At 46.0% G+C, this 25,659-nt stretch overlaps 1 protein-coding gene across 1 annotated transcript; it reads left to right on the forward strand.

The window, feature by feature from the left end:
- The first annotated feature begins 737 nt into the window (after positions 1-737).
- Positions 738-15,336, forward strand: ADI1 (acireductone dioxygenase 1). Its single transcript, XM_081906639.1, has 4 exons — positions 738-942; positions 5,522-5,641; positions 11,328-11,507; positions 14,521-15,336. Exons 1-4 carry the CDS (start codon positions 823-825, stop codon positions 14,641-14,643), a joined length of 543 nt encoding a protein of 180 aa, XP_081762765.1. The 5' UTR covers positions 738-822; the 3' UTR covers positions 14,644-15,336.
- The last annotated feature ends 10,323 nt before the right edge of the window (positions 15,337-25,659 follow it).

Consider the following 25,659-nt stretch of genomic DNA (forward strand, 5'->3'; position numbering starts at 1 on the left):
AACCCATGTAAGCAAAGAGTTGCCTGTACCAGCTTGGGCAGGTTAACAAAATATACACACAAATACAAATCTTTACCAGGCAAATATCAGATGAGGCAGACACATGCAGTTCTCTCCCAACTTTCTTTTTTAAAAAAAATTAATCAAATTTACTACATTCTCCACAAATACAGTGGCCAGCTTAATTCTGAACCGTTCTATTTTCAGAGTACATTATGGGAGATTGATCCACTAACAACAACAACAACAACAACAACACTTTTATTATTTACACCCGCCCATCTGGCTGGGTTTCCCCAGCCACAATGGGCTGGCAGAAAGAAATGCCAGTCTTGTTTTAAGGGTCGAAAACAAAAGCCAGTACGGTAAAAAGTTTTAGTTCTCTCGTCCTGCTAAGCTTTCCACGGTGCGGATATCACACAGCTAGCGCGGGCTGGTGTGAAACACACCATACCGTGGGAAGCTGCCCCAACAGGCCAATTCACACGTGCACAAACGGTTCAGTTACTCGGGGTGGAGACTCGGCCGCTGCTCCTTTTCCACGGGTCTTTTTTAAAAAATCGCTTTAACTCATAATAAAAATAAAAATTCCGGAGTTTAACTGGATTGGGATGGGGTGGGGGAAAGTGCTGCGGTTCTAGGAGGCTAACGCGCACTTTGAACTGCCCCTTCTTGGCACAGCCAGACCCAGTTGCTCCTGCGCAGGAAGCCCCGTGCGTGGTTTCCCCTCCCCGGGAAGCGGAGAGGCGGAGCCGCATTCCCTCCGTCGGGACTGGGAGCCTGGCTGGCTGGGAAGAAGGAGAGGCTCGGCCTGGGCGCGCCATGGTGGAAGCCTGGTATATGGACGAGTCGGCGGAGGACCAGCGCCAGGCACACCGCCGGGAGCCCAACGAGCCCGTCAGCCTGACGCTGCTGCAGCAGCTGGGCGTCTTCTACTGGAAAGTAGGCAGGAGCGGGAGCCATTCCTGGCGCCAGGGCTCGGTTTGGAAAGGGGAGCAGGATCCTCGCGCGGCTGCGTTTCCCTCCCGTCCAGGACGCAGCATTCGGAGTCCTGCGCACCGCCGCTTGTGCGCTTTGGGTGCTGGTTGCGCGTACGCACACAAACATTCCCCCCTCAAAGAATTCTGGGGGATGTAGTCCACCCCTCGCAGAGCTGCAGCTCCCAGCCGCTCTTAACGAACTACAGCGCCCAGAATTCTTTGAAGGGAGGAATGTGCTTTAAAGGTGCGCACTGCTGCAGTTCGGTTTCCAGTGGCCAGAGCTGGGCTGCAAGCAGAGACTAGGCACTTGCAATGTGGTAGAAGTTTGTTGGAAGAGATGCATCCGGACCACCTCCAGCCATGGGCATAGACAGGATTTATTTTAGGGGGCGGGCTTTATGTTTGGGAGGGGTGTGCAGAACTGAGTTATCTGGTATGCAATTGGTCAGTTAGCTAATTAGTATTTTTTATGAGGGCCCATGCCCTCAGCCATGAAGATCACTGGGTGAACTTGGGCCTGTCATGTTCTCATGGTTTAACCCAGGCATAGGCAAACTCCGGCCCTCCAGATGTTTGGGACTACAACTCCCATCATCCCTAGCTAACAGGACCAGTGGTCAGGGATGATGGGAATTGTAGTCCCAAACATCTGGAGGGCCGGAGTTTGCCTATGCCTGGGCTAACCCACCCCCACAAGGCTGTTGTGAATATAAAACCGACACAGTCCATATCTGTGCCCCCTCTGAGCATGGGAGGGATAGTGAGAGACAGCTATAGTTATCATTAATAATAGCATTTTTATTGTTGATAATAACTCTCAAAGGGGTAACTCTGTTAACGTGGTGGTAGCAAGAACAATAGTGAGTTGTGTGGTACTTTAAAGATGTAACATTTAAGCTTTCCTGGACTAGAATCCACCTTATTTTTGAAATAATGATAATAATCATTTACTACATTTAGATCTTGCTTCTCTTACAAGGAGTTGAATGCATACATAGTTCCTCAAATCTCTATTTTATCCCCACAACTTGGTGAGGCTGGTGTGAGGTCAAGAGATACTGACTGGCTTAAGTTTACCCAGCGAGCTTCATGGCTGAGTGAGGGCTTTTAAAGCTGCCTTTCCTGCCTGTGCTCCAGCACTCTGCCCATGACACAGCGCTGCCTCTTCTTCCGATGTATGAATCGCCATCCCCAACAGGTGTGGAGAAAAACAGCCATAAGCTGCTGGGCCCAGCGGCCACAAAATGCAGAATTACAGCCTGTGATAATTGTATGGAAAGCTTCCATGTGCCCAAGTCAAGCACAGCGACCCTTGACCCTCCTGTAAGTGCCAGAAATCCCCATATCACATGCTGGTCACCTGGTCCCTGAACAGTGTTTTTCTACTACACTGGCCACTTGCTTTGTTTCTGCTTAGCTTCAGCAAGGTGGCTGTATGATGTGCCTCCGGACCTTCTACAGTACTCTGTATTTCACATTTGACTACAGATACTAGAGCGTGAAATACAAAAGCAGTGAGTGTGGAAAGCTCCTATTGTTTCCTTTTGAAATATGTGGAGATTGGGGCTGGGGAAAAAGGTTAGGCCCTTGCTTCCCTTCTATATTTGAATAGGCGGAGTGTACCGATGCAGACCTCAACTAAAGTGGATTGGGAGTATCTTTTGTGCTGTACCACAAATGATTGATTTGCTTAGCTCACAGAACCATAGAATTGTAGAGCCTGAAGGCACCATGAGGTCCATCTAGTCCAACCTTCTGCATTGCTCAAACCCCTGACCCTGAGATTCATGATGTACCAACTGAGCTATTCCAGAGGTTAAAGATGTACATATAGACAGATGGGCTAGCAAAACATTTTGCAGGCTCTTTACCTGGGACATCTTGTTTGCAAAGCAATGCTCATGGAAGTATTTTAAACTAGGTGCTCTACAGTTTATTTTAGAGCAGTGATTATCAAACTTTTTTTATGGGCCACTTGAAAATTTTGGGGGCTCAGAGGACCACTTTGTTTGTGCGTCTGTGTATGCAAGCTAGAAATCAAAGCACATCCCTTACATTTAAAAAAATAATCATAGTCTTGACTTTCTAATCTGATGGATGTGCCAGCTTTGCGTGTAAGCAAAATTCTCCCTATTATATTATGTTATGTTATGTTATGTTATGTTATGTTTTATGTTGTTATGTTATGTTTACATACCCCTCCCATCTGGCTGGGTTTCCCTAGCCACTCTGGGCAGCTCCCAACAGAATAATAATAATAATGATAAAGTGATAAAACATCAAACATTAAAAACATCCCTAAACAGGGCTGCCTTCAGTTGTCTTCTAAAAGTCAGATAGATTTCCTTGACATCCCAAGGTGAGTGTAATGTTTGTCCGCTTTGGTCTCAGGACATTATTCAGCATTCCTTTTCCATATTTGGACTTGAGGGTGGCAGGGGATGCAAATCTCACCTTGAAACAACAAATAAAAAATAATAATAGTATTATTTGTACCCTGCCCATCTGACCGGGTTGCCCCAGCCATTCTGGGCAGCTCCCAACATATGAAAACATACTAAAACATTAAACATTAAAAAACTTCCCTTATGAAAGTCATGGCCCTCAGGCTATGGCTTTATTTGCCTGTTCAATAATCTACCTCTGGTCAAAACATCCTCTGTCTCCATTGTCAGAAGAAGAAAGAAAAAATCAATTGCATGGAGCTATTCTTGACCATTCTCCATCTGTTCCTCTAAGCACCTGAGTGGAGTTTGTGGGGGCCAAAAGTGATTTGCAGACCAGAGCTTGAGTACCTCTGCTTTAGGGTTTAGCATAAACCTTTGGGGCTGCTCATTTAACACATATCAGCAAAGGAGTTTCTAGCACTCTTGCTGTAGTTTACATTATAATGTCAGTACAAACCATTGATTATCCTAGACAGGATGGGTGGTGAGTGGGCAGTGTGGGCCTCCCACGGGCGCTGCGCTGCTTCCCTCAAGGTGCAACCCATTGCAATTACGGAACAAATACAGTTAAATCAGGACCCGGGCAGTATATTAAACTTGTGAAATAATCAATGAAGACCCCTTGATTCTTGTCGGCGTTTAAATTTAATCTCGTTTGTTTGCTGCGTCCCTGCTGCTCCCCCTATCAAGGCTAATTTTGTTGTTTTGGAAAGCTGCTCTGCCAAAGATGGCAGCCTGCCTGGAGGGAAATCCAGGAAGGGAAAGTTGAATAAAACAGCTGAGAGCTCTTCATGGACAGAGGTTTCTTGCTGGTGTAGCAATCTTCCTTTTGGGGGAACCCTGCTCTACTGTTGACAGTGGAAGACCAGCTTTTCAACAATCCCTTTTTGAGGAACAAAAGTGGTTTCAGAAACTCAGAACTTTATTGCCGGTTTCCAGAACAAGAGTAGCCAATTCTGTCCCCTCCAGAGAATTCTGGATTGTGAATCCCCACCACCTCCAACCATTGGGTATGCTCAAGGTTGTCATCTGACCTAGCCTGATGTTTAACTGAGAGTCAATCACATCATTTGAAAAATAAGACTTTAGAGCCGCCTGGCCCCAAAATGGCAACTAGACATTCCATTTTGGCAACTATAACCTTGGTTTAAGGAGCCATTTGGCTCCTGGCTTCTATATCTTGAGTGTTTTACACGGGATGTAAGCAGGTAATAGCACCAGGGCTTTATTTCCTCAGTGGGACGCGGGTGGCGCTGTGGGTTAAACCACAGAGCCTAGGACTTGGTATCAGAAGGTCGGCGGTTCAAATCCCCGGTCCCGTTGCTCGGTCCCAGCTCCTGCCAACCTAGCAGTTCGAAAGCACAAACTGCAAGTAGATACAGTGGTACCTTGGGTTACATACACTTCAGGTTACACACTCCGTTAACCCAGGTTAAGAACTTAGCTTCAGGATAAGAACAGAAATTGGGCTCTGGCGGCGCGGCGGCAGCAGGAGGCCCCATTAGTTAAAGTGGTGCTTCAGGTTAAGAACAGTTTCAGGTTAAGTACGGACCTCTGGAATGAATTAAGTACTTAACCCGAGGTACCACTGTAAATAGGTACCACTCCAGCAGGAAGGTAAACAGCATTTCCGTGCGCTGCTCTGGTTCGCCAGAAGCGGCTTAGTCATGCTGGCCACATGACCCGGAAGCTGTACGCCAGCTCCCTCAGCCAATAAAGCGAGATGAGCGCCGCAACCCCACAGTCGGCCACGACTGGACCTAATGGTCAGGGGTCCCTTTACCTAGTGCAATCGGAAGACTGACAATTGTGGGAATGTTCAGGGAGGCAGGAGAGGATATATTGCTTATTAATATCCTTCCTAACTTGCACTAGCAAGTTCCTTTACTTAGCAGAGTTTTACATTCACCTTTTAAACGCACAACCCAAACCTTTCCCCGCATGTCCAATCTAGGAAAACACATCCCACAACAACCTGCTTTGCAGAGTCATAAAAGTGTTTTGTATGTAAGGAGTGTTTGGGATGCAGCCGATCGCAATGACTGCCTTGTTTTGAACATTTCTGTCACCAAAACCCTTTTCTTAATTCCGCAGCTGGATGCTGACAACTATGAGACCGATCCTGTCTTAGCAGAGATCCGGAAAGAAAGGAACTACAACTGGATGGATATAATAACGATACACAAAGATAAGCTTCCGAATTACGAAGAGAAGGTATAATACATTCTGTCTCTCGTTTGGTACTTGAAAAGGTTGCCAATGCTGGAACTCGCCACTAGAGTGTGTGCCAGTTTCAGACGTTTTGCGATTCTGCTGTTTGAACACTGGCTGTCCCTTTCCTGAGAACTAAGGCTGAAATCCTAGCCCTGCTTAACCTGAAAATAAGCCAAATTGAATTAAAAAGGGCTGACTTTGGAGTAGACATGGCTGGATTTTGCTGTCTGTCATGCAGCCCTAGTGCATTTCAAAACCTATTATAATGGGAAGATATGTGCTTTCCTTTGGTTGCTGCCTATTATTTTTCTGACAGGGCTCCTGTACCTTCTTAACAGCTGGTGAATTCTGGAGTGCAGACTGGGGGATGAGCTGCACCTGTTTGATTTCTGCCTCCTCTGCTGCTGTGAAAAGGCACAGCAAATGGGCTAGAAAAAATGGAGAAAGTTGGCAGCAAGATGGCTGGCTTATGTATGCATGCGAATAGCTTCCGCCTTTTAACATGCAGTTAAGTGAGCATTAGGGACGTGGGTGGTGCTGTGGGTTAAACCGCAGAGCCTAGGACTTGCCGATCAGAAGGTTGGCGGTTCGAATCCCCGCAACGGGGTGAGCTCCCGTTGCTCAGTCCCTGCTCCTGCCAACCTAGCAGTTCGAAAGCACGTCAAAGTGCAAGTAGATAAATAGGTACCACTCCGGTGGGAAGGTAAACGGTGTTTCCGTGCGCTGCTCTGGTTCACCAGAAGTGGCTTAATCATGCTGGCCACATGACCTGGAAGCTGTACGCCGGCTCCCTTGGCCAGTAAAGCGAGATGAGCGCCGCAACCCCAGAGTCGGTCACGACTGGACCTAATGGTCAGGGGTCCCTTTACCTAGGTGAGCATTTGGGAAGTTTTGGTGCCTGCTTTGGATAGAATTGTAGAGTTGGAAGGGACCCTAAGGGTCATGTAGTCCAACCCCCTGCAATGCAGGGATATCACACTAAACTTGGGGTGGGGGGTTTCTGGCCCTCCAGATGTTTGGATCAAGCTCCTGCCAGCCCCTTCCAGTGTGGTCAGTGATGATGAGAACTGTAGTCCAGTAATGTTTGGAGGGCAGAGGTTCCTCGTTCCCACGCAAAACCGTAGTTTGATGTGATTTTTGCTGCTTATTGGTAACCCCTAGACTACACTCCTCCATCTTACATCTGGCAAAGGCAGGGTGAAGTGAATGGGGTTACAGTATCCAAAGTTAATATAACTTGGCTTATATTCCACCTTTTCTCTAAGGAGCTTAATGCAATATCCGGTTCTCTCCACCCTCTCTGTTCCTCACAGCAGCCTTTCGAGGTAGGACAGGCAGAGAGAAAGCCACTCAGGAACTCCCATTTCATTTAACGTTCATTTCACTTTTAATTTGTATACCGCCTTTCTATATTACTACACACAAGGCAAGTTTACAAGCCGGAGAAACAACAACATAGGCAGCAAAGATCACACATGTAATATCAATCTGATCCAGTACAAAATACGTCACAACTACTTCAAAATAAACAACTGATATCAAACAAAGCAATATTCAGTTATCCATTAGAAAACGATCAAATTGAGAAACAAGGACACACAACTATTATTATTATTATTATTATTATTATTATTATTATTTATATATCCCTGATCTCCTCTTCGCTAGAACTTGGATCGCTAACTGCTGCACCACACTGCCTCCTGAGGTGATGATATTACTGACTGGGCAAACTTCATTGCCTTGTACGCTTCAGGATTTCGAGCCAGACAGGATTCTTCTATAGGCTTAGATGTTCAGAGTCAGCAGAAGGCAAGACAGACTGAATGCTGCCAAACAAATATATGTTTTCTGCCATTTTGTGTCTCTCTTGTTCTGTGAACGCTGAGATGAGGAGATACGACGTGAGCACTCTCACCTGGTGGTTTTACCTCCGGAGTGGCCAGGTGAAAAAGGAAGGCAGGGCTCCTGTACCTTTAACAAAGCCATGATTCTGCTGAAGTGAACAGGCTTATTTAGATGTTCTGAAATTGCCTCTTCTACACAACTCTTAAAGGTGCAGGAGAGCCTCTTCTCCCTCCCTCCCTCCCTCCTTCCCTCCCACCACCACCACCAACCACCCTACTTATCTGGCAGAAGGACATATGTTAACCTTCTGAACAATTGGCCACACCGCTTCCTTGGGACATTATAAATGAAAGCAACAAAACCGGCTGGTTCTATTCTAGTAGTCATTATTCAGACTTCTCAGAAAGAGGGAGCTCTTCTGCCTCTCCTTGTCTGGTTGTCAAGGTGATGCGTTTTAAGTGCTATGAATATTTTAGTAATTTCGCGACTGGAGTGGAGTCTGAATGCCTACCCAGCTTATTTCTGCCAGGTTCTGCGATCTCCCTGACCCGTAACATGTCTCAAGAGCATTATCAACCTGGCAGCGCCGGCTGACGCACCCTCCTGAAAGCTCCAGTGCACTTCAGCTGTTGTCGGCTCACAAAATCATTCCGCCACTAAATTTAGGTTTTTCTCCTCCCCCTCCCTCTTTGCTCCAGAGCTGACTAAGCACTTGAGGAAGCGGGTCAGTTGTGGTAGCACCTTTGGTTAAAAAAAAAGAAAGGCTTTTACCGAGGGAGGAGCTGGGAAAGAGAATAATTCATTGGCAATTCCATGCGCTTCAGGTGCACCTAGGTAATTTTACTCGCAGATCCATCATGTAAAGAGTAGCTGAGTTCTGATACAGAGCTGTGGTTTGGACTTTGTGGGACTCTTGAATCACCTCCATCCCAGCCAGCATGGGTTCTGGAGGGCAATAAGATCAGCAGAGCCACAGGTCCTCTTGCGGTAGGATTGAGTAGCTGGGCGCTCAGTGAAACTGGCTGACAGGAGGAAATTCAGGGCAGGCGAAAGGGCCACCACTACAAACCACCAGTCGTGGATTCCTGAGCTGGATCTACAATGACCTGCTTAACATTATTAGATACAGTAGTACCTTGGTTCTCGAACAGAATGCGTTCCGGGAGTCCGTTCGACTCCCGGAACCACTTGAAAACCAAGGTGTGGCTTCTGATTGGCTGCAGAAGCGTCCTGCAGCCAACCAGAAGCTGCACAGGATGTTCGGCTTCTGAAAATGGTTCAAAAAACGGAACACTCACTTCTGGGTTTCGATCATTTGTTCGGGAGGCAAGGCATTTGAGATCCAAGGTATGACTGTATATTGTTCTAAAACGTCACAGGGCATACTTGTAAAATAGTAGCCATCAAAAATAGCTGCCTACTGCTGGTTGCTCTGCCGCACCCTTGGGTATCACATTTTAACAACGCATTACGAACATTATAAGTAGGATTCCATGTGTCCATAATGCTTGGCAAAACCCTTCCTTATCATTAAAAACCACGTTTATTTATTTCTATTCTGACATCTTTATTGAAAGTTAAAAAGTACATAGTTATGTGTGTACTAAACATGGTGAGACATAAATGAAAGGGAGAAAAAGAAAAGGAGAAACATCACCCATGTAGAAAGTAAAGTAAAGGGAGAGGAGGCAAATAAAACCTAAAACTCTATACTGTAACAAAGTTGTTATTGTACTTCACCAGATCTTAACCTATTACAGTATTTTTAAGAATGGATTCCAAATATCGTTGAATTTCGTCCATGGCAAGTCTGTGTTTATATGCAAATTCTTCATATGTTGTGAGTTTGTAGAAGTCTTCAATCCAGTTGTAGAAGGGAGACACATTTTTATTTTCCTAATTTGTCAGTATCAGTCTTTTTGCAATGGTAAGGGCCCGGAGAGTCGACTCGTATTGTCCTTTTATAAGGTTCCATGCACTGGGCATATCTTTCAAAAGGATATTTTGCTCTGTAAATGTGAGGTTGTTCCATACAGTCCCTGTTGATGGTTTCAGTTACCTTCTGCCAAAAATCTTTCAATATAGGACAGTGAAAAAACATGTGTTTTAGAGAAGCATTATTCCTATTAAAAACTGTGAGTGTAGATTTGTCCCTAGTAGCCTTGGGCAACCTGGCGCCCTTGAGGAACATGACTGATGGGAATTGTAGTCAATGCTAACAATCATCTAGGTGTGTTTGGGATTGGCATGGGTCCAGGTGTGACCATGTGGAGATTTCTGGGTGCCAGGTTAGTGATTTGACACCTCCACCTGACTGCCCCCTCCAGCTTTCTTAAGCAGCTAAGCAGAAGAGCTTGTTTCTTGCATTTATCTCCCACCTTTATCTCCAAGGAGGACCTGGTTCACCCCCACCATCAGTTAAGGATTAAGAGGCTGCGACTGGCCCAAGGTCACCCCGTGAGCTTCATGACTGAGTGGGGATTCGAACCCTGATCTCCCATGTCCTAGTCCAACGCTCTCGCCACTACACCACACTGGCTTCCTAGAGTACTTCTGCTATAGGGCAGCTATATAAATTCAGCAAGTAACTAAGTATGGGGAAAGCGGAATGTCACTTAGAGAAGGACGTGAAATATTTTCCTTGAAGCTTGAATTTGTTTTATTCTGGATTGTTTTATTTCATGTTTTAATGTGTTGTGAACCGCTTTGAGACTCCCCCCCCCCCCATTAAAATATAAAGCAGAATAGAAATGATGATGCTGATATACAAAATCTGCTCTGGACAATAGATCCAATGTGATTAGTATCTACATGGTGCTTAGAGAATAACTTGCGCCTAAATATTAGTAAGACAAGGGAGATGGTGTTGGACATGCAGAGGAAGAGAGGGGAACCTGCCCCCTTGTATATCAGGGGGGAGGCTGTGTGGAGAGAGTCCCCTCGTTTAAATTCCTGGGAGTTCATCTTAGTGAGGACCTCACTTGGAAAGGCCCAAGAGAGACTCCATTTCCTCAGGGTCTTGCGAAAGAATAATATTAAACAACAACTGATGAACTCCTTTTACCAGTCCACAATAGAAAGTGTCCTTTCATATTGTATCACAGTGTGGTATGCTGGCCTGACAGCCACGGACAGAAAGTCTCTACAGAGGGTGGTGAATACAGCACATGATATCTTGGGCTGTCCCTTGAGTCCGCTAGATGACATCGCAAGGGATCGTTGCCTGAGGAGAGCGAGAAAAATTCTCAGGAATGACTCACACCCCAGCCATCACCTCTTTAATCTTCTACCCTCGGGCAGGAGATACAGAAGTATAATCAGCCGTACCAACAAGCTAAAAAATAGCTTCTATCCATGGGCTGTTAGGCTGTTGAACGAAAAATAACATAGCGAAATTGACTTGCGAGGTGGTGTGTTGTTTGATAAGAGATTGAGTGTTTTGGGGAGGAGGCTCATTTAATTTCATTGTACACAGTTGTACAATGACAACAAAGGTATTATTATTATTATTATTATTATTATTATTATTATTATTATTTTCTCAGACTAAATCTGGAATAAGGACTAAGGGTTTGAGTTGGCAAGTTCCTCAGAAGAGCAATCTGCAATATGAGATTAATGACGCTGCCCTGCCTTGCAAGGTTGCTGTTAGAGAACACTGGTAAAGAGCTTAAAGAGCCCTCAAAGGACTCTCCTTTCAGTGCCAAATATTGCATTATTGAGAGGGGCTTTGGGTCTCCTGGCATAACATCTTGCAATCTTTACATGCTTTGCCGCTTGTAATAAGATTCGCTAAATGGAAAGCCGCTTCCTTCTCTCTTCCCTTCCCCTTTCCCAGATAAAAATATTTTATGAAGAGCACTTACACCTGGATGATGAGATTCGCTACATCCTGGAAGGAAGTGGGTATTTTGACGTTCGCGATAAAGACGACAAATGGATCCGGATTGCCATGGAAAAGGGAGACATGATCACGCTTCCTGCTGGCATCTATCACCGATTTACGCTGGATGAATCTGTATGAAATTACTTTCCCCCTACCCCCCCCATAAACATCTACACAGAGTTGACAGAATTGTCTGCAGCTGTAGAACAGCATATTAATAACAAAACTCTTGAGACCTGCAGTGTAATCTGCTAAATTAAAAAATGTGTGGGTGGGATAATGAGGGAAGAACAGGCAATGGGTACAAAATCAGAGCCTGTGACCACTTTTATTTATTTTTAAAAAATGAATTTAGGGCTGCATCTCAACAGTGGGAACTGGGGCTGCATCAGTGCCAGATTTAGAGCATTGTGAGTGGTTCCCATGAACAGGGTGCTGAGCTGAGCAGGGCTCAAAATTGAGAAGATCCTTAATTGAGACAATCCATTTGGGGGAGCAAAATATTGGCCTCACACAGGGCGTTATATTAGAAAGATCTCTGGCGGCAGACATACCATACAGTTAAAGCATGCCATTTCCCCCAGGGAATTAAGGGTACTGAGAATTGTAGCTCTGTGAGGGGGAGAGATGTGCTTTAGGGATGCAGGTGGTGCTGTGAGTTAAACCACAGAGCCTAGGGCTTGCCGATCGGAAGGTTGGTGGTTCGAATCCCCGCGACGGGGTGAGTTCCCGTTGTTTGGTCCCAGCTCCTGCCCACCTAGCAGTTCGAAAGCACGTCAAGTGCAAGTAGATAAATAGGTACCACTCCGGCGGGAAGGTAAACGGCGTTTCCATGCGCTGCTCTGGTTCAGCAGAAGCGGCTTAGTCATGCTGGCCACATGACCCGGAAGCTGTCTGCAGACAAACACCGGCTCCCTTGGCCTATAGAGCAAGATGAGCACGCAACCTCAGAGTCGTCCACGACTGGACCTAATGGTCAGGGGTACCTTTACCTTTAGATATGTGCTTTACCCGCCTGGTGTGAACACAATCGGTGTTTTGCCATTTTAAACCTGTGGAGTAGTGTGTGGGGGGGGAGTCACTTGAAATTTATTGAAGGGTTCCCCCCCCCCCCCATTTTTATCATCACTACCACAACCATAATCTCCAAGGAACTCAAGGTACATAGCTCTTCCCATTTTATCTCAACAACAATCCTATGAGGTTGGCTTGGCTGAGAGACTGTGACCGGCCCAAGGGCACCCAGTGAGCTTCAGGGCTGAGCGGGACTTGCAGGCCTGGGTACGAGACTCTTCACCACCAAACCACACAGGCTCTGCAATATCTTGCTCTCTGTGCAACACTGGTGAGGATCCCTCACTGCTTTCTTGAGAGGGGTTTTCAGGCGTTCGTGGGGAAGGGGACGGAAGGACCACTTGTACAAATTGCCTTCCTCTCAGCAGACCACACCCTGGCTCCATCTCTCCTCATCTAAAGTTGCCTGCATTTATTAGTATAGAAAAAACAGCTTTTAAAAATGCTTCTCCCCACAGACTTTCCCTCCCCCAGCAATCCAGCAGCCCTACTTTTGTTGATAGTACTGACCAGTGCTTTTCTTTTCCCTAAAAAAATGTTTAGGGGTGCTCATTTTCCTACTCATTGAAATACCGCCTTTCAATGAGGCCAAACTTAGATTCACAAAATGTTTAGGGGTATGTGTTCTCCTGTGTCCCCCCCCCCCCCCAGAAAAAAAGCACTGGTACTGACTGGAAGTCATACGTTTCTGCACTTTGTAGGTAATCAAAGCATGGCAGCTTCAACCTCAGTTCGGTCATAAAGCCCACCTGTCTTCCAGGCTGCCATTCCCAACTCTCTGGGATTAGAAATCAATTCCTCAAGGTTCAGGCAGGGATAGTATTTAGAGCACATGCGCTTTCTCTGCTTTGCGCTGCTGCTGCTGCTACCTTTGCAGTTAAATGGAGCACTCGTGTCTTCGGCCTTGTCACAAAATCCATCTTTAGTAAGGGATTGGTGTTGCCATAGCAACTATGCAGTGGAGCCTTGGGAGATCTGCTTTGCTCGTCCTGTTCTCTGGCTTGTTGTGAGGGATGTATAAAGCATTTGATATAGAAAGTTTAAGGTCGCTGTCTTGCTACGGGTCTGAGGCCTCTGGCCGGCTCTTAGAATGAGCTCTGCGATCTATTGGTTTCCCTCTGCGTAGGAAAACAGGTGCAGGCGCTGACAGAGTGACAATATCACGACCCCCAAATTTTGTTGAATGTGCTTTGTCGAATCGAGAAGTTTTGCCTTGCTGTTAATATCGCCGGAAAGATTAGGTGGCAGTCATCCAAGTTTTGCTCAGAGTAGGCCCGTTAAAGTTGACGTACTTGAGTTAGGCCTGTTCATTTCAAAGGGTCTACTCTGAGTAAGGGCGCTTCAGTGTTGAAAAACAAAGCAAAACATGCAGTGTTAACTGCAGAGATGTTGCTGTGCATCAGCAACAGAAACTGGAGTCAGACGTCTTATGTGTAAATTTTAAAAATGAGGAACGAGCAAAGAGATTTCTCTTCTTACCCCTCCAACCTGCATGTATTGAATTATAAATGTTAATCATACTGATTTCATGTAGGCTAGCATTGTAATAACTTCTGTGTGTGCCCCAAGCCTTGTTCAGAGTTGGTTTTGCATTGAGCAGTACTCATTTTTGTTTTTTATAAAGAGCCAAAATTCACCTTGAGAAACTGTTCCAAACACAGAGCTAATATGAAGGGGGGGGGGGAGGGGAAAGCATTAAATGCTCAATTTTGGTGTGTCAGGCTGTTCCAAAAGGGGCTCCCCCTTTTGTGACTTGTTCGTGATCTTTTTTCCATGATGGGTTTCTGGATGTTTTTGCCTTAGAGCAGGGACAAGGCAAAATTTCACTTTACAGTGTCTGCTCTTTGCAACATGTGAATATTGCAAGGAATCCAAACACAATTAGGCTATGGGGAATGGGGAATGGATATTTCAAATAAAGTAGCCAGCGTTTTTCCAAAGCTGGCTGTTTCCCAACCCTTCAGTTGGACTCGAGCCCTGTACTTTGAACCCCACTTCTTTCAGGGTTTTCAATCTTGTTTTTCAGAAGTAAACCATGTTAAGTGTGAACTTTCTGTGTTTCTGTTCCCAGAACTATGTGAAGGCAATGAGGCTGTTTGTCGGAGAACCTGTGTGGACAGCGTATAACAGGCCTGCGGATCATTTTCCTGCTCGAGTACAGTACCAGCAATCTCTGGTGCAAGCAGCACAATAAACCAGTGGGAAGGTTCGAGACTCAGTTTCCCACAACTTCTGCACAATGGAAATAGCAAAATGGCCTTTTTAATGCCACCCGCTTATTAATGAGACGTTGGTTTCTTGCAGCTCTAATGTAGGGGAAGCAAATAGAGGGGAATGTTTGTTCTGTTCTTCCTCAATCAATTGTTGGATGGAAGATGATTACCTTTCCTTTTCTTAAAAGTGGGAGAGATCTTTTTGAGCAGATCTGGAGGTTGCATTTAACTCCGACTAGTTATTCCAAGGATCTCTCTGCTGCTCACGTAGTTAAGTATTCAGTTACACCTGAAGATTCATATAGTGTAGCTTTTCCAACTTTGTGAGGGCACCAAGCTGAGGAAGGCTGATGACAAGGCAATATAGATGCTTACCTGATCTAGTTTTGCTTTTCAATACAGTACAGATTTATTCAGTTGAGGATAAGTTGATTTTTTTCTTTTTACAAATACAAATTCAAAACTGTTTGAATACTTTTTCAGTTAATCCAGTGCTGTGCTCATGCAAAGAGAGGGGAATTCACTTTGTGCAAACGCTGCTTTAGCAACAAATATTTGGGCAGAAACTATGAATAGCAACCTTAGAACGCTGCCTTATCCAGTAGCCTGAGGATTTCGTTGTTTTTAACAATCAAGCAGTACATAAATTTTATGAAATAAATAACTTAATAGAACTACTGTGTCTTCATAAATGAGTCGGGACAAACCAGGTTCCCTGTGTCTGGCTTCCTTAACTGTCTAAGCATTTGGATAAACAGAGTTCTTTTCCGCCTTGGGTGCAATCCAACAAAACCTGTTACGCATATTGAAGTCAGGTTACAACAGCAAGTCATTGAAATACATCTCTGGTCAATAGCTTATATCTGGCAGTACAAGAATGTTGCCCTTATCCCCTGCATGCCCCAAACACTTTCTGGAGGAATGAGATATCTGCAGTAGCAGTGGGGGTGGGGTGAGGGACCTACAGTGGGGAAAGTCAGATGGAAGGAGTTTCCACAAGCCCTTGTGGGGTGGGAGGCAAGAGGAACTGGAACTCTCTTTGCAATTGTGCTACGCAGGGTATGCCCCAATAGCTGCACAGATTTGGTACCAGAACTAAGGTAACCACATTTTCTGCCGTTCAGCAGTGCATGGGGTATTGCTGGAAAATCAGAACACTGTGTCTTGTTTTAATATTTATGCAGATGACAAAAAAATCTGTTACAGTTGAGCACTTCAGGGGTGCAGTCTCCAACATATTTCCTCCCAAATATTATTCAGATTGCAGCCCTCTGCTTGGTTCGAAAACAGCAAAGTGGCCAGGATTCAAGTCTGGGGTGCATGATAACCCTGCACACATTTGGAACAGTGTTGTCTTCACTGAGCGATTCCTTCCGGACGGGGAGCTCACGATCGTGATTTTCTCTGCCATTCCCCCCACGTCTCATTAGCTTCACTGCTGATATTTCAGGTTGCTCATCTCTGTGTCAGGCATGTGTGGGCGTCGAGGGCAGCCGTGTTGTAGGACTGAGGCTTTCTAGCCTGTCGTGCCATTTGCTCACTGGAGAGAGGCGCTTCCTTCCTTTCTTGTTTAACCCCGGCACTAATTAGCTGACTAGTTCAAGGCAGGGTTAGGTCGTTGGTGGCGCGTCAGCCGCAGGAAGTTCCCAGCAGAGCCCCCGCGGGCTGTTGTGCCGGCGGAAAAATACATGGCCACAGGCAGCAAGAGCCAGATGCCTGGACTCGAGTGGAATGCTAAAACCGAGAGGAGCTAAAGACTGTGAGAGGAGCAGGGCTGGGTTGCGGCAAGAACCCATCTGGCCTAGCATTCTGTCTGCTTCAGCAACCAGCTACAGCCTACTGGAAAATATACATTGGTGGGTGTTGTGTGGATGAATAAATATGTGTGGATGAGAGAGAGTAGCCTTGACAACCGTTTCCCACAGACACATGGGAGGGACCTGATGAGGAATGGTTGAAGGAGCTGGGTATGTTTAGCCTGGGAAAGAGGAGGCAGAGAGACAATAGCCATCTTCAGATATCTAAAGGGCTGTCACACGGAGGATGGAGCAAGCTTGTTTGGGTTGGGGGTGTTTACTGGGCTGTTTTTTGTTTTTTAATTATGTATTTTGCATTTTTATACAGTGGTACCTCGGGTTAAGTACTTAATTCATTCCGGAGGTCTGTTCTTAACCTGAAACTTTTCTTAACCTGAATCACCACTTTAGCTAATGGGACCTCCTGCTGCTGCTGCGCCGACAGAGGACGATTTCTGTTCTCATCCTGAAGCAAAGTTCCTATTTCTGGATTAGCCGAGTCTGTAAATTGAAGCATATGCAACCTGAGGTACCACTGTATTGTGATTTTTTGCCATAGGGTTTTGGATTAGGATTGGCCGAGTACTACAAAGAGCACGTTGGCCAGGGAACAAAAACGTTTGTGCAGCTTCTCCGAGTTCAGACGTGTGTAGGTCAGGAAAGTGTGGGGCTTCAAGATGTGGGGGAACATTATTTATTTTTTAATGGTTTGACATTCTCCTTCAGAGGGCTGTGCCCCATAGTGGACCAGCCTCCGCTGTGTCGAATGTCCTTTGAAATCGTGGTGTGGCTCTCCCTTGTGTATCTCTGAAGGTGTGAAAGGGAAGGGAAGGGGCTGTTATTTGGGATTGAAAGTCAAAGAGAAGAAAAAACACCAGGTGGAGGCAAGAAGGTCCCTTTGCGGAAATGCACCATGGTGTGTTTGCTCGCAAGGGAACCTTCAGGTGAAACCATCCCTAAGTTTGCAAGCGACTGTAAGCGGGAGCAGGCTTGGTGTGGCTCGCTCACATCTACAGAAACAGCTGCTGGCTGAATCCCTGAGAGAAACATCTGAAGAGACAATATTTCCACATAGTCTTAAAAGGGTTCAAGTTGGTGTGGAAGCCTGCACGTGTTGAGACCTTGCCTCTCTGTAGGGGTGCGTGTGAGAGGCAGTGGAGAGGGGCCATTGGTTGGGCCCTGCTTGCCTGGGACTGAGAAACGAAAAGGGTGAAATACTGGTTTGAGGCAAGAAGGCTCCTTGCAGACTTGGGCCCTGGCATGTTCACTCCAGTTGTCCCTTTGTAATCTGGGTTTGCAGCTGCTGGGAAGGATATGGGGTCTCCTCTCCCTCTGTAGCTCAGCGGTACCTCACCTGTTCAGCTGGCTTAATGGCAAAACAATTCTCCAAAGCCTTTATTTGCCAGGAAACATCTCCCCCCCCCCCCCGGAAGAGTCATTCCTCCAATAATGAGGAAACGTGTGATGAGCACAGACATACTGTACCTAAATAAGAGAAGCTGGCCTGTGTTTTTGCCTGCTTCCCTCAGTGGGCGAATCCTCGTGCTGCAGCTGACATATGATCTTGCCTCTGCAGCTTCCAACATATAAAAAAGCATATAAAACATTACACATTAAAAAGCTTCCCAATACAGTGGCACCTCAGTTTTCAAACGTCTCGGAAGTTGAACATTTCGGTTTTCGAACGCCGAATGCTTCCATTTTCAAACACACCTTAGAAAGCAAACGGCTTCCACTGAGTGTTTCTCAATTTTATATCAGATATATTTGGTATATCAGATATACCAGATAGTGACAGAGGGATGAAAGAGAGGACAAGTACCCCGGCAGCAGTGTCATGTAAGAGGACTCTATGTCCCAGCCCATAGTTTCCTATCCACTGAAAGATACAAAGGAAATTATATCTGGTGTGGATCTGCTCCTATCACATTTCAGCTTCACCAACAGGGCCGGCCCTACCATTAGGTAGAGAAGGTGTGAGGAACTTTTGGCCCTCCGGATGTTGGTGGACTACAGCTCCCATAATCCCTAGCACCAGAGACCCAGGTTCAGATCTTGACTCAACTGTGAAGCCGACTGGGTGACCTCAGGTTGGTCATTTGCTCAAGCCTAACTTGCTACTTCACAGGGTAGATATAATTTTCTCAAATTTGCAGACTACCCTTTGTGCCTCTGTTTTCGAATGTTTTGGAGGTCGAACAGTCTTCCAGAATGGATTACATTTGAAAACTGAGGTACCACTGTACATAGCTGCCTTCAGGTGTCTTTTCAAGGTTATACAATTAAACAGCCAGCAATTTATTATACTTTTGTTTTGGTTTTGCTTTTTAAATGAAAACATAGCCCTTGTGACGTTTGAACACATCCAGGAAGGAGAAGGAATCTGGGATTGTGATGTTGCAGTGTTGTAAACAAAAATTGCCCTTTTCCCTTATGGGGTATCCAAGAGCCCTTATGTAGGTTCCCTATTGGTAGGAGAAAATAACAGGCCTACCAGAGAATATTGAGAAGCAAAGCAGCTAGTAAGCTTGTTCTTTATTGATCTGTTGTAACAGGGTCCTCACTCACCACATGAAGGAGGGAGGAGGAACCCAGAACAATGGCGCGCAAAGCCTTATGTGGACTTTTGAAATTGCCACCCTGTAGATCAAGACCACCCCCAGATACATCATACCAACATCACAGAAAAGGCGGTCTAAAACAGAAATTTGAATGTTGTTTTTCCTGTTTGCCAGGTTATCTGATTGCCTTTCCTAATTGTCTTTCCTGATAGTCTGTCACCCATTAAAATGCTGATTCCTGAGACAATGGGAAGGCTCCCTGACCACCCCCACCTCCTGGCAGGGAAAACATTTGGTCAGTTTGGGAATCAAAATGGTTTCAGGTCGGTTTTCCTGTGCTGATCTATGTACGTACTCGGTTGGTACACTTATGAATATTAGGTAAAGGTAAAGGTACCCCTGCCCGTACGGGCCAGTCTTGACAGACTCTAGGGTTGTGTGCTCATCTCACTCTATAGGCCGGGAGCCAGCGCTGTCCGCAGACACTTCCGGGTCACGTGGCCAGCGTGACAAGCTGCATCTGGTGAGCCAGCGCAGCACACGGAACGCCGTTTACCTTCCCGCTGGTAAGCGGTTCCTATTTATCTACTTGCACCCGGGGGTGCTTTCGAACTGCTAGGTTGGCAGGCGCTGGGACCGAACGACGGGAACGCACCCCGCCACGGGGATTCGAACCGCGACCATGCGATCGGCAAGTCCTAGGCGCTGAGGTTTTACCCACAGCGCCACCCGCATCCCTTATGAACATCACCATATATCTAAGACCATAAAATTCCTATCACATCAGCCACCATTTCAGTTTCCCCCAGCACTGCAGCTCCATGGTAGGAAAAAGATGCACCGGTTGAATTTCTGCCTGCCATGCAGCTATTAAAAGGTCTAGGAGCTGCAAGAGGAAGGGGAAGGCTGAAAGGGGACCAGTGGTAACCGTGCTGTAGCTTAATGCTTCTGCCTTCGCCGCTTACACCTCCAACCAGCTCCCTTACAGAGTACAGCTCCATCTCTCTCCTTTTCTCTCCCCTGTTCTCCTTCCTTCCTACTTCATTTGCTTTGGGGTGGGTGGGTATAATAATATATGAACATGATGAATAGCCCTTTAGCAAAACGGAGAGCACTTGAGGACCTTGGGAAATCTAGACTGCTGACTAGCTTGAAGAGGTAATGATTTGTACTCTTAATTAGGGAAGGGGAGAGGGCTGTTTACTTTTGTTTGACAGCCACTGTGTCTGCCTGCACTCAATCAGGGAGCAGCTTGAAACCCCCAGGACTTTTCTCTCGTTCCTTTTTAAATTTCGGAATTAAAAATTTAGCATTCGTGAAAGGGCTGGTTCCTGCTAGGACACTAAGGGGGAGGTCTGGTGCCAGTTGTCTCCAGATCCTGTCTGCTATGGTCCTGTTGTTCCGGCCCTGGGCACACCCAGCACAGACCAACATAAACCCGCTCCTGGATAACATAAACCTGCTCCCAGATATGATGCAGAGTTTTCCCATCGCAGCTGAAAATAACAAGGTCTTACCTGAGACTGTGAGGTGGACATCAGCCTGTTTGGGTGATGAGAGCATTCAACTACAGTGGTACCTCGGGTTAAGTACTTAATTTGTTCTGGAGGTCCGAACTTAACCTGAAACTGTTCTCAACCTGAAGCATCACTTTAGCTAATGGGGCCTCCTGTGCTGCCGCGCTGCCGGAGCACGATTTCTGTTCTCATCCTGAAGCAAAGTTCTTAACCTGAAGCACTATTTCTAGGTTAGCAGAGTCTGTAACCTGAAGCGTATGAAACCTGAAGCATACGTAACCCGAGGTACCACTGTATATTTTTACACGGCACAGTGACAAATAAAGGTCTCCGTCTTATGTATTAGGTTTGAAAACAATATCTTTAGTTGGGGGTTTATTGGTAGTGCTTTAAAAAAAATTTTTTTAGCTGTTTATGTGATATGTTTGTAAACTGCCTTGAGACTCATGCAAAAAGGACAATTCACAAATTAATAAAGTAAATAGATAAGGTAGATATTTAATTACTTATTTTATTTATATTCTGCCTTTCTCTCAGTGCAGGACTCAAGGCTGTTCACAGCATGAAATAAAATGAATGCAGCTAAAACACACAATCAGTATAAAAACTTTTTTTTTAAAAAAAGAAAGGAACACTGTTAAAAACAACCACCACCGAAAGCACTTAAAACCATTTAAAAGTACAAAAAAGGGTGGGGAAGAAAATATATAACACCCACTCTCAGAAGTCTCAGCCACAACAACCAGCTAGTGGCAAACTCTCCAAACAGAAAATGGTACCGTATTTGCCTGCAGTTTGGGGTTGTTATTAAAAGAACAGCATCAACATAGCATTGGGTTGCATTTCCCCATTCTGCTTGTGTGGTATGGGATATGTTTCTTCCATCCACGCGCAGCACATAAAGGTTGTTTTAAGGTTCTTTTCAAAATTCGGTTTTTTATTGAGTTTCATTCTGTTCAGAACTTAAAAGCTCCCCTTCCCCAATATCATCCGCACATTCACATGAATGCATATGCATATTAAGGTTATTTTCGTGATTCCCAAATGCACAGCTAGGTTAACTCCGATAACAGCAATCCTGGGGGTGATTTGCCATGGAGGAAAAAGCAAGAGGACGACAGAGAGGGTCTGTTTTAGACACACTCATTCTGATTCACAGTGCTGTTGAAAATGTCTGATATAACCCCACTTGGATAGATGTTCTCCCTTTCACCACTAGAGTGTGCATGAGCTTTGGAAGTTAGCCTTCATAGGCTTCCTCTTTGAATAATTAATTAAAAACACACGGCTTAAAATTTTAAATTCGGCACCTTTTTAGCAATTTCACTGTAGATTTGACAATTCTGGCAATTACTTTATTTCTTTTATTTTTAACTAAGCTAAACGGGAAGCTCACTTTTATGGCCTTCCCCGAAAAATCACACTTGCATTGTCTCTCTCTGTCTCTCCCACACGCCTGCCTTCCTCCATCCCACCTTGCCGTGAAAATTATGCACCAGATCTGACGGTTTTAGTCCTACTGACAGCTGATGTCATTTGTGAAACTTGAAGGATTTGCAAACAATCGCACAAAGGCCTACCCAGATCAAGAGCTGATCCCGAATATCCTGGCTAATGCAGCAATCACACTATGCTCTTTCTTTCTCTCTTAATCCTACCCTCACACTATGGTTGTGGCCATTCCGCCCTTTCCTTTTTGAGATGGGAATCTCTCGAGCTTGTAATCCTCAAACTGACTCAAAGAGCTGCCTGGGAAAGCGGCTTTTGGCCAGAATTACCTGAAAGTTAGGTAGCTAGCCTGGGAGCCTGATTTGCATGCACCGCTGTCGGATTGCGGAACGTGTTTGAGTAAATGATATTTCGCCGCTGCAGCCGCAAAACGCCCCCTCCCCCATAACTTCACACACACATCCCAAATCCAGGATGACATCCTTCTCCCCTTGCTTGAGTGGCACGTCTTTTGTTTTAATAGGTCCCCTTTTTTTAAAAAATTCACTTTCCAAGCAGCGGGCTTTATGCACACAGGGAGGCGGTTTCCTCGTTCTCACCTATAAAGCAGGTCAGTTCTTAGCCGATTCATTCACCCATCTCGGTAACCTTTGGAATTATCCTGGGCTCTCTTCAGAACAGCGTGTGAGCAGCATAGCAATCAGATGAGCACACCTGCCGACATGCTCTGCCAGCACTTTATGCATTATAGATACGCTCAGCCAGACAAGTCTGTACAATAGAACGGCTGTCATCTTAATGCACCAGTGGCCTCTTTTCGGGGAATGCCGTCCGGGGTTAAGGTGGGGATTAGGGCCAGAAGGAGATGCCCTCGTACCAAGTCAGACGGCCAGTCCATTTAGCCCAATATTGCAGGTGCTCATTGGTGGAGGCTCTCCAAGGTTTCAGGACGGGCTCTTTCCCCACAGATGGCAGGGGCGGAACCCAAGACCGTTTACAGGGGCTGCACTCATAGCTGTCAACTGTCCCTTATTTGGCAGGAAAGTCCCTTATCCCAGTGCTGTGTCTCGCTGCTGTCCCTTATTGATGATATCCCTTAAATTTCCCGGGTTTCAAAGGAAGCAGCTCCTCTCCCTCCCTCCCTGCCGGCCAGGGAGGAGGGAGGCTCCAACTGTGTTGCTTGGCTGCGTTGCTCACCCAATAAGGAGTCTAAGAACAACTGGGGGGGGGGAGCTTGCATGCCTTGTGCTGATCAAATCAGCTGCGTTGCCTGGGGACTCGCCTTTGCTCAGCGCTTCCCAGCGGAGAGGTGATGGTGGTTTTCCTTGCTGCATCCCCTTTGCCGGGTTGCTGTGCTGTGGGAACCACCGCTTGAAGCTTCGTTTGGCTGCTGGCTGGGCTTTCTGCCTTTGGCTCGGAGGGGCTCAGAAGTTGAACATACCTGTGCCTGGAAAATCCCTTATTTTGGCTGTTGGTCCCTTATTTTCAAATCTGTAAGTTGACAGCTATGGCTCCACTCCTGGGCTACAGCTGCCCCCCCCAGTGCTCCCACCTTTGAGTAGAGTTTGGCTCATTGTATAAATGAAGCAACTTTCAACATGCTTCAGGGTCTCTTTTGAAAATAACGAGACGTTTGGGGTGGGAGAGCCCTGCAACTTTTAATCATGGAGGAGGGGCTTTCTGCTCCCCCCAAAAACCATTCATCTCTCTCATTGTTCACAGGCGATCGGACCAAGCGTGAGTTTCTTGTCTGGTTGACTTCAAAGCCCTGCACAGCCTTGCACCCTGCCTGAAACTCCATTCCAGAATACCTCTATCAACGGATGGGAAGCCTTTTGCCCTCCAGATGTGGTTGGATTCCAGCTCCTGTCCTCCCTAACCATTTGGCATGCTGGCTGGGGATGATATTATTTAGGGGCCACGGGTTCCTTGCCTCTCACCCATGTGGTTGCCTTCCTTTAACTCTCTCATCAAAGCCTACTTTTTTCCATGAAGTCTCTGACGCTTATTATTTATTATTCTTGTTGCTGTTTCACTTCTGTGTGCCCTGGCAGAAAATGAGCATGTTCTATGATTTATTATCTCCTTAAGGGAAACAGACCAGGCTTTTCTCCTTTGCTTAGAGAGATTCTTTATCCCGTGTAATCTCTTGGAAAACAGGAAACATATTCTCTCTCATCAAGCCACCCCTGCTCGCTCCAGAATTCTTCAGGAAAGCTCAGAAGAAGAAAAAGAGATTTCAGATTGAGCCAAGGAAGAACTCACTCTTCCTTGATCCTTACTGCAAAAGTCTGAGCACCTCTCTGTTAAGGCAGTAATAGGCTCACACTTTAAAGAGCAGCAGTTCAGGCCATGTGAAGTTCTGCTATCTGCCACTGCTGGAAGGTGGCCGCATGTCACATTTACTGAGGTCTCAGCCCTGCTTTCCTTCTACAGAGAAGGAAAGTTCGCAAGATGCGGCAGTACTGGAGTGGCGGAGATTTTACAAAGAGGTACCAGCTTGAAATCAAAACGAAGGCCGGGCTGTAGGAAACCCCACACTATTTACTTCTTTATACATGCAAATTCCACAATCATGCAAATGTTAGAGGACAGAAAGAACAATGGTTATTGTGGAAGCTTGCAGGACGTAAAAAGCCACAGCAAAGGCCAGGCTGGCAGTGTGGAAGGCACTGTAGTGTTGATGGCATGACATGAAGCAGATCTAATGTGCTACATTAATGGGGTAAAGTTATGTGACATGCGGACATGATTATCCCATGTTTGTTGGCTTGCTGAGTTAGCACACCTAGGTGGGTCCTTGTGCAGTCCTACCTTGGATCTCAAATGCTTTGGCTCCCGAACAAATTGGCTCCCGAATCAAAACCAGGAAGTGAGCTTCGTGCAGCCAATCAGGTTTACAAATGTTTTGGAAGTCGAATGGACTTCGGGAACGGAGTCCGTTTGACTTCCAATGTATGACTGTATACAAATAGAGGCTTTAATGAAATGCCACTTACAGCATAAGTACATCTTGCATTGGGGTCCTGTTCCGGGGTGCTGCATATACTCAAAATTGCATATACTCAAAGTAGCACCTGCGTGAGCATCCTTAGCTTCTGGAACCAGCTGCACCCCTCCCCAAAAGGCTGTGGGGCCATCTGGAACAGTGGGAGGTAGTGGGGCTGCAAGGGGAGGAGGGAAATCAATGGAAACCACCCCCCATTCACCCATGGGAGTGGAGCGAGGGCCTGCAGTGGAGTAACTTATCACTACTTGGGATCCAGCCCATTGTTTTGAACTATTTATAGCAGCCCTTCTCAACCTGTGGGTCCCCAGATGTTGTTGAACTACAACTCCCATCACCCCTATCTAGGGACCCACAGGTTGAGAACCGCTGATTTATAGGATTCCCTGGATGTAGACATTAGCTAGCTTGAGAGGGACATGGCAACATTGGGACACCAACAGAAGTCAGAGGGAAGTTTAAACATTGACTTTCTGAAGGCCTATGAACTGCTGGTACACACAATTGTGAAAACACACAAACACCAAGGCGGGTGGGAATGGGTTTCAGCCACATGGCTGTGGCAATGAAAGTCAACGAAAAAAAATATGATTGCACATAAACAATTACAATATGCTAATCCATGTAAAGCTATCGTAACGGATGTTCGCTAACATGGTTGCTGAGG

The sequence above is a fragment of the Podarcis melisellensis genome (assembly GCF_964234715.1).
Source record: "Podarcis melisellensis genome assembly, chromosome: 3".
Lineage (NCBI taxonomy): Eukaryota > Metazoa > Chordata > Lepidosauria > Squamata > Lacertidae > Podarcis > Podarcis melisellensis.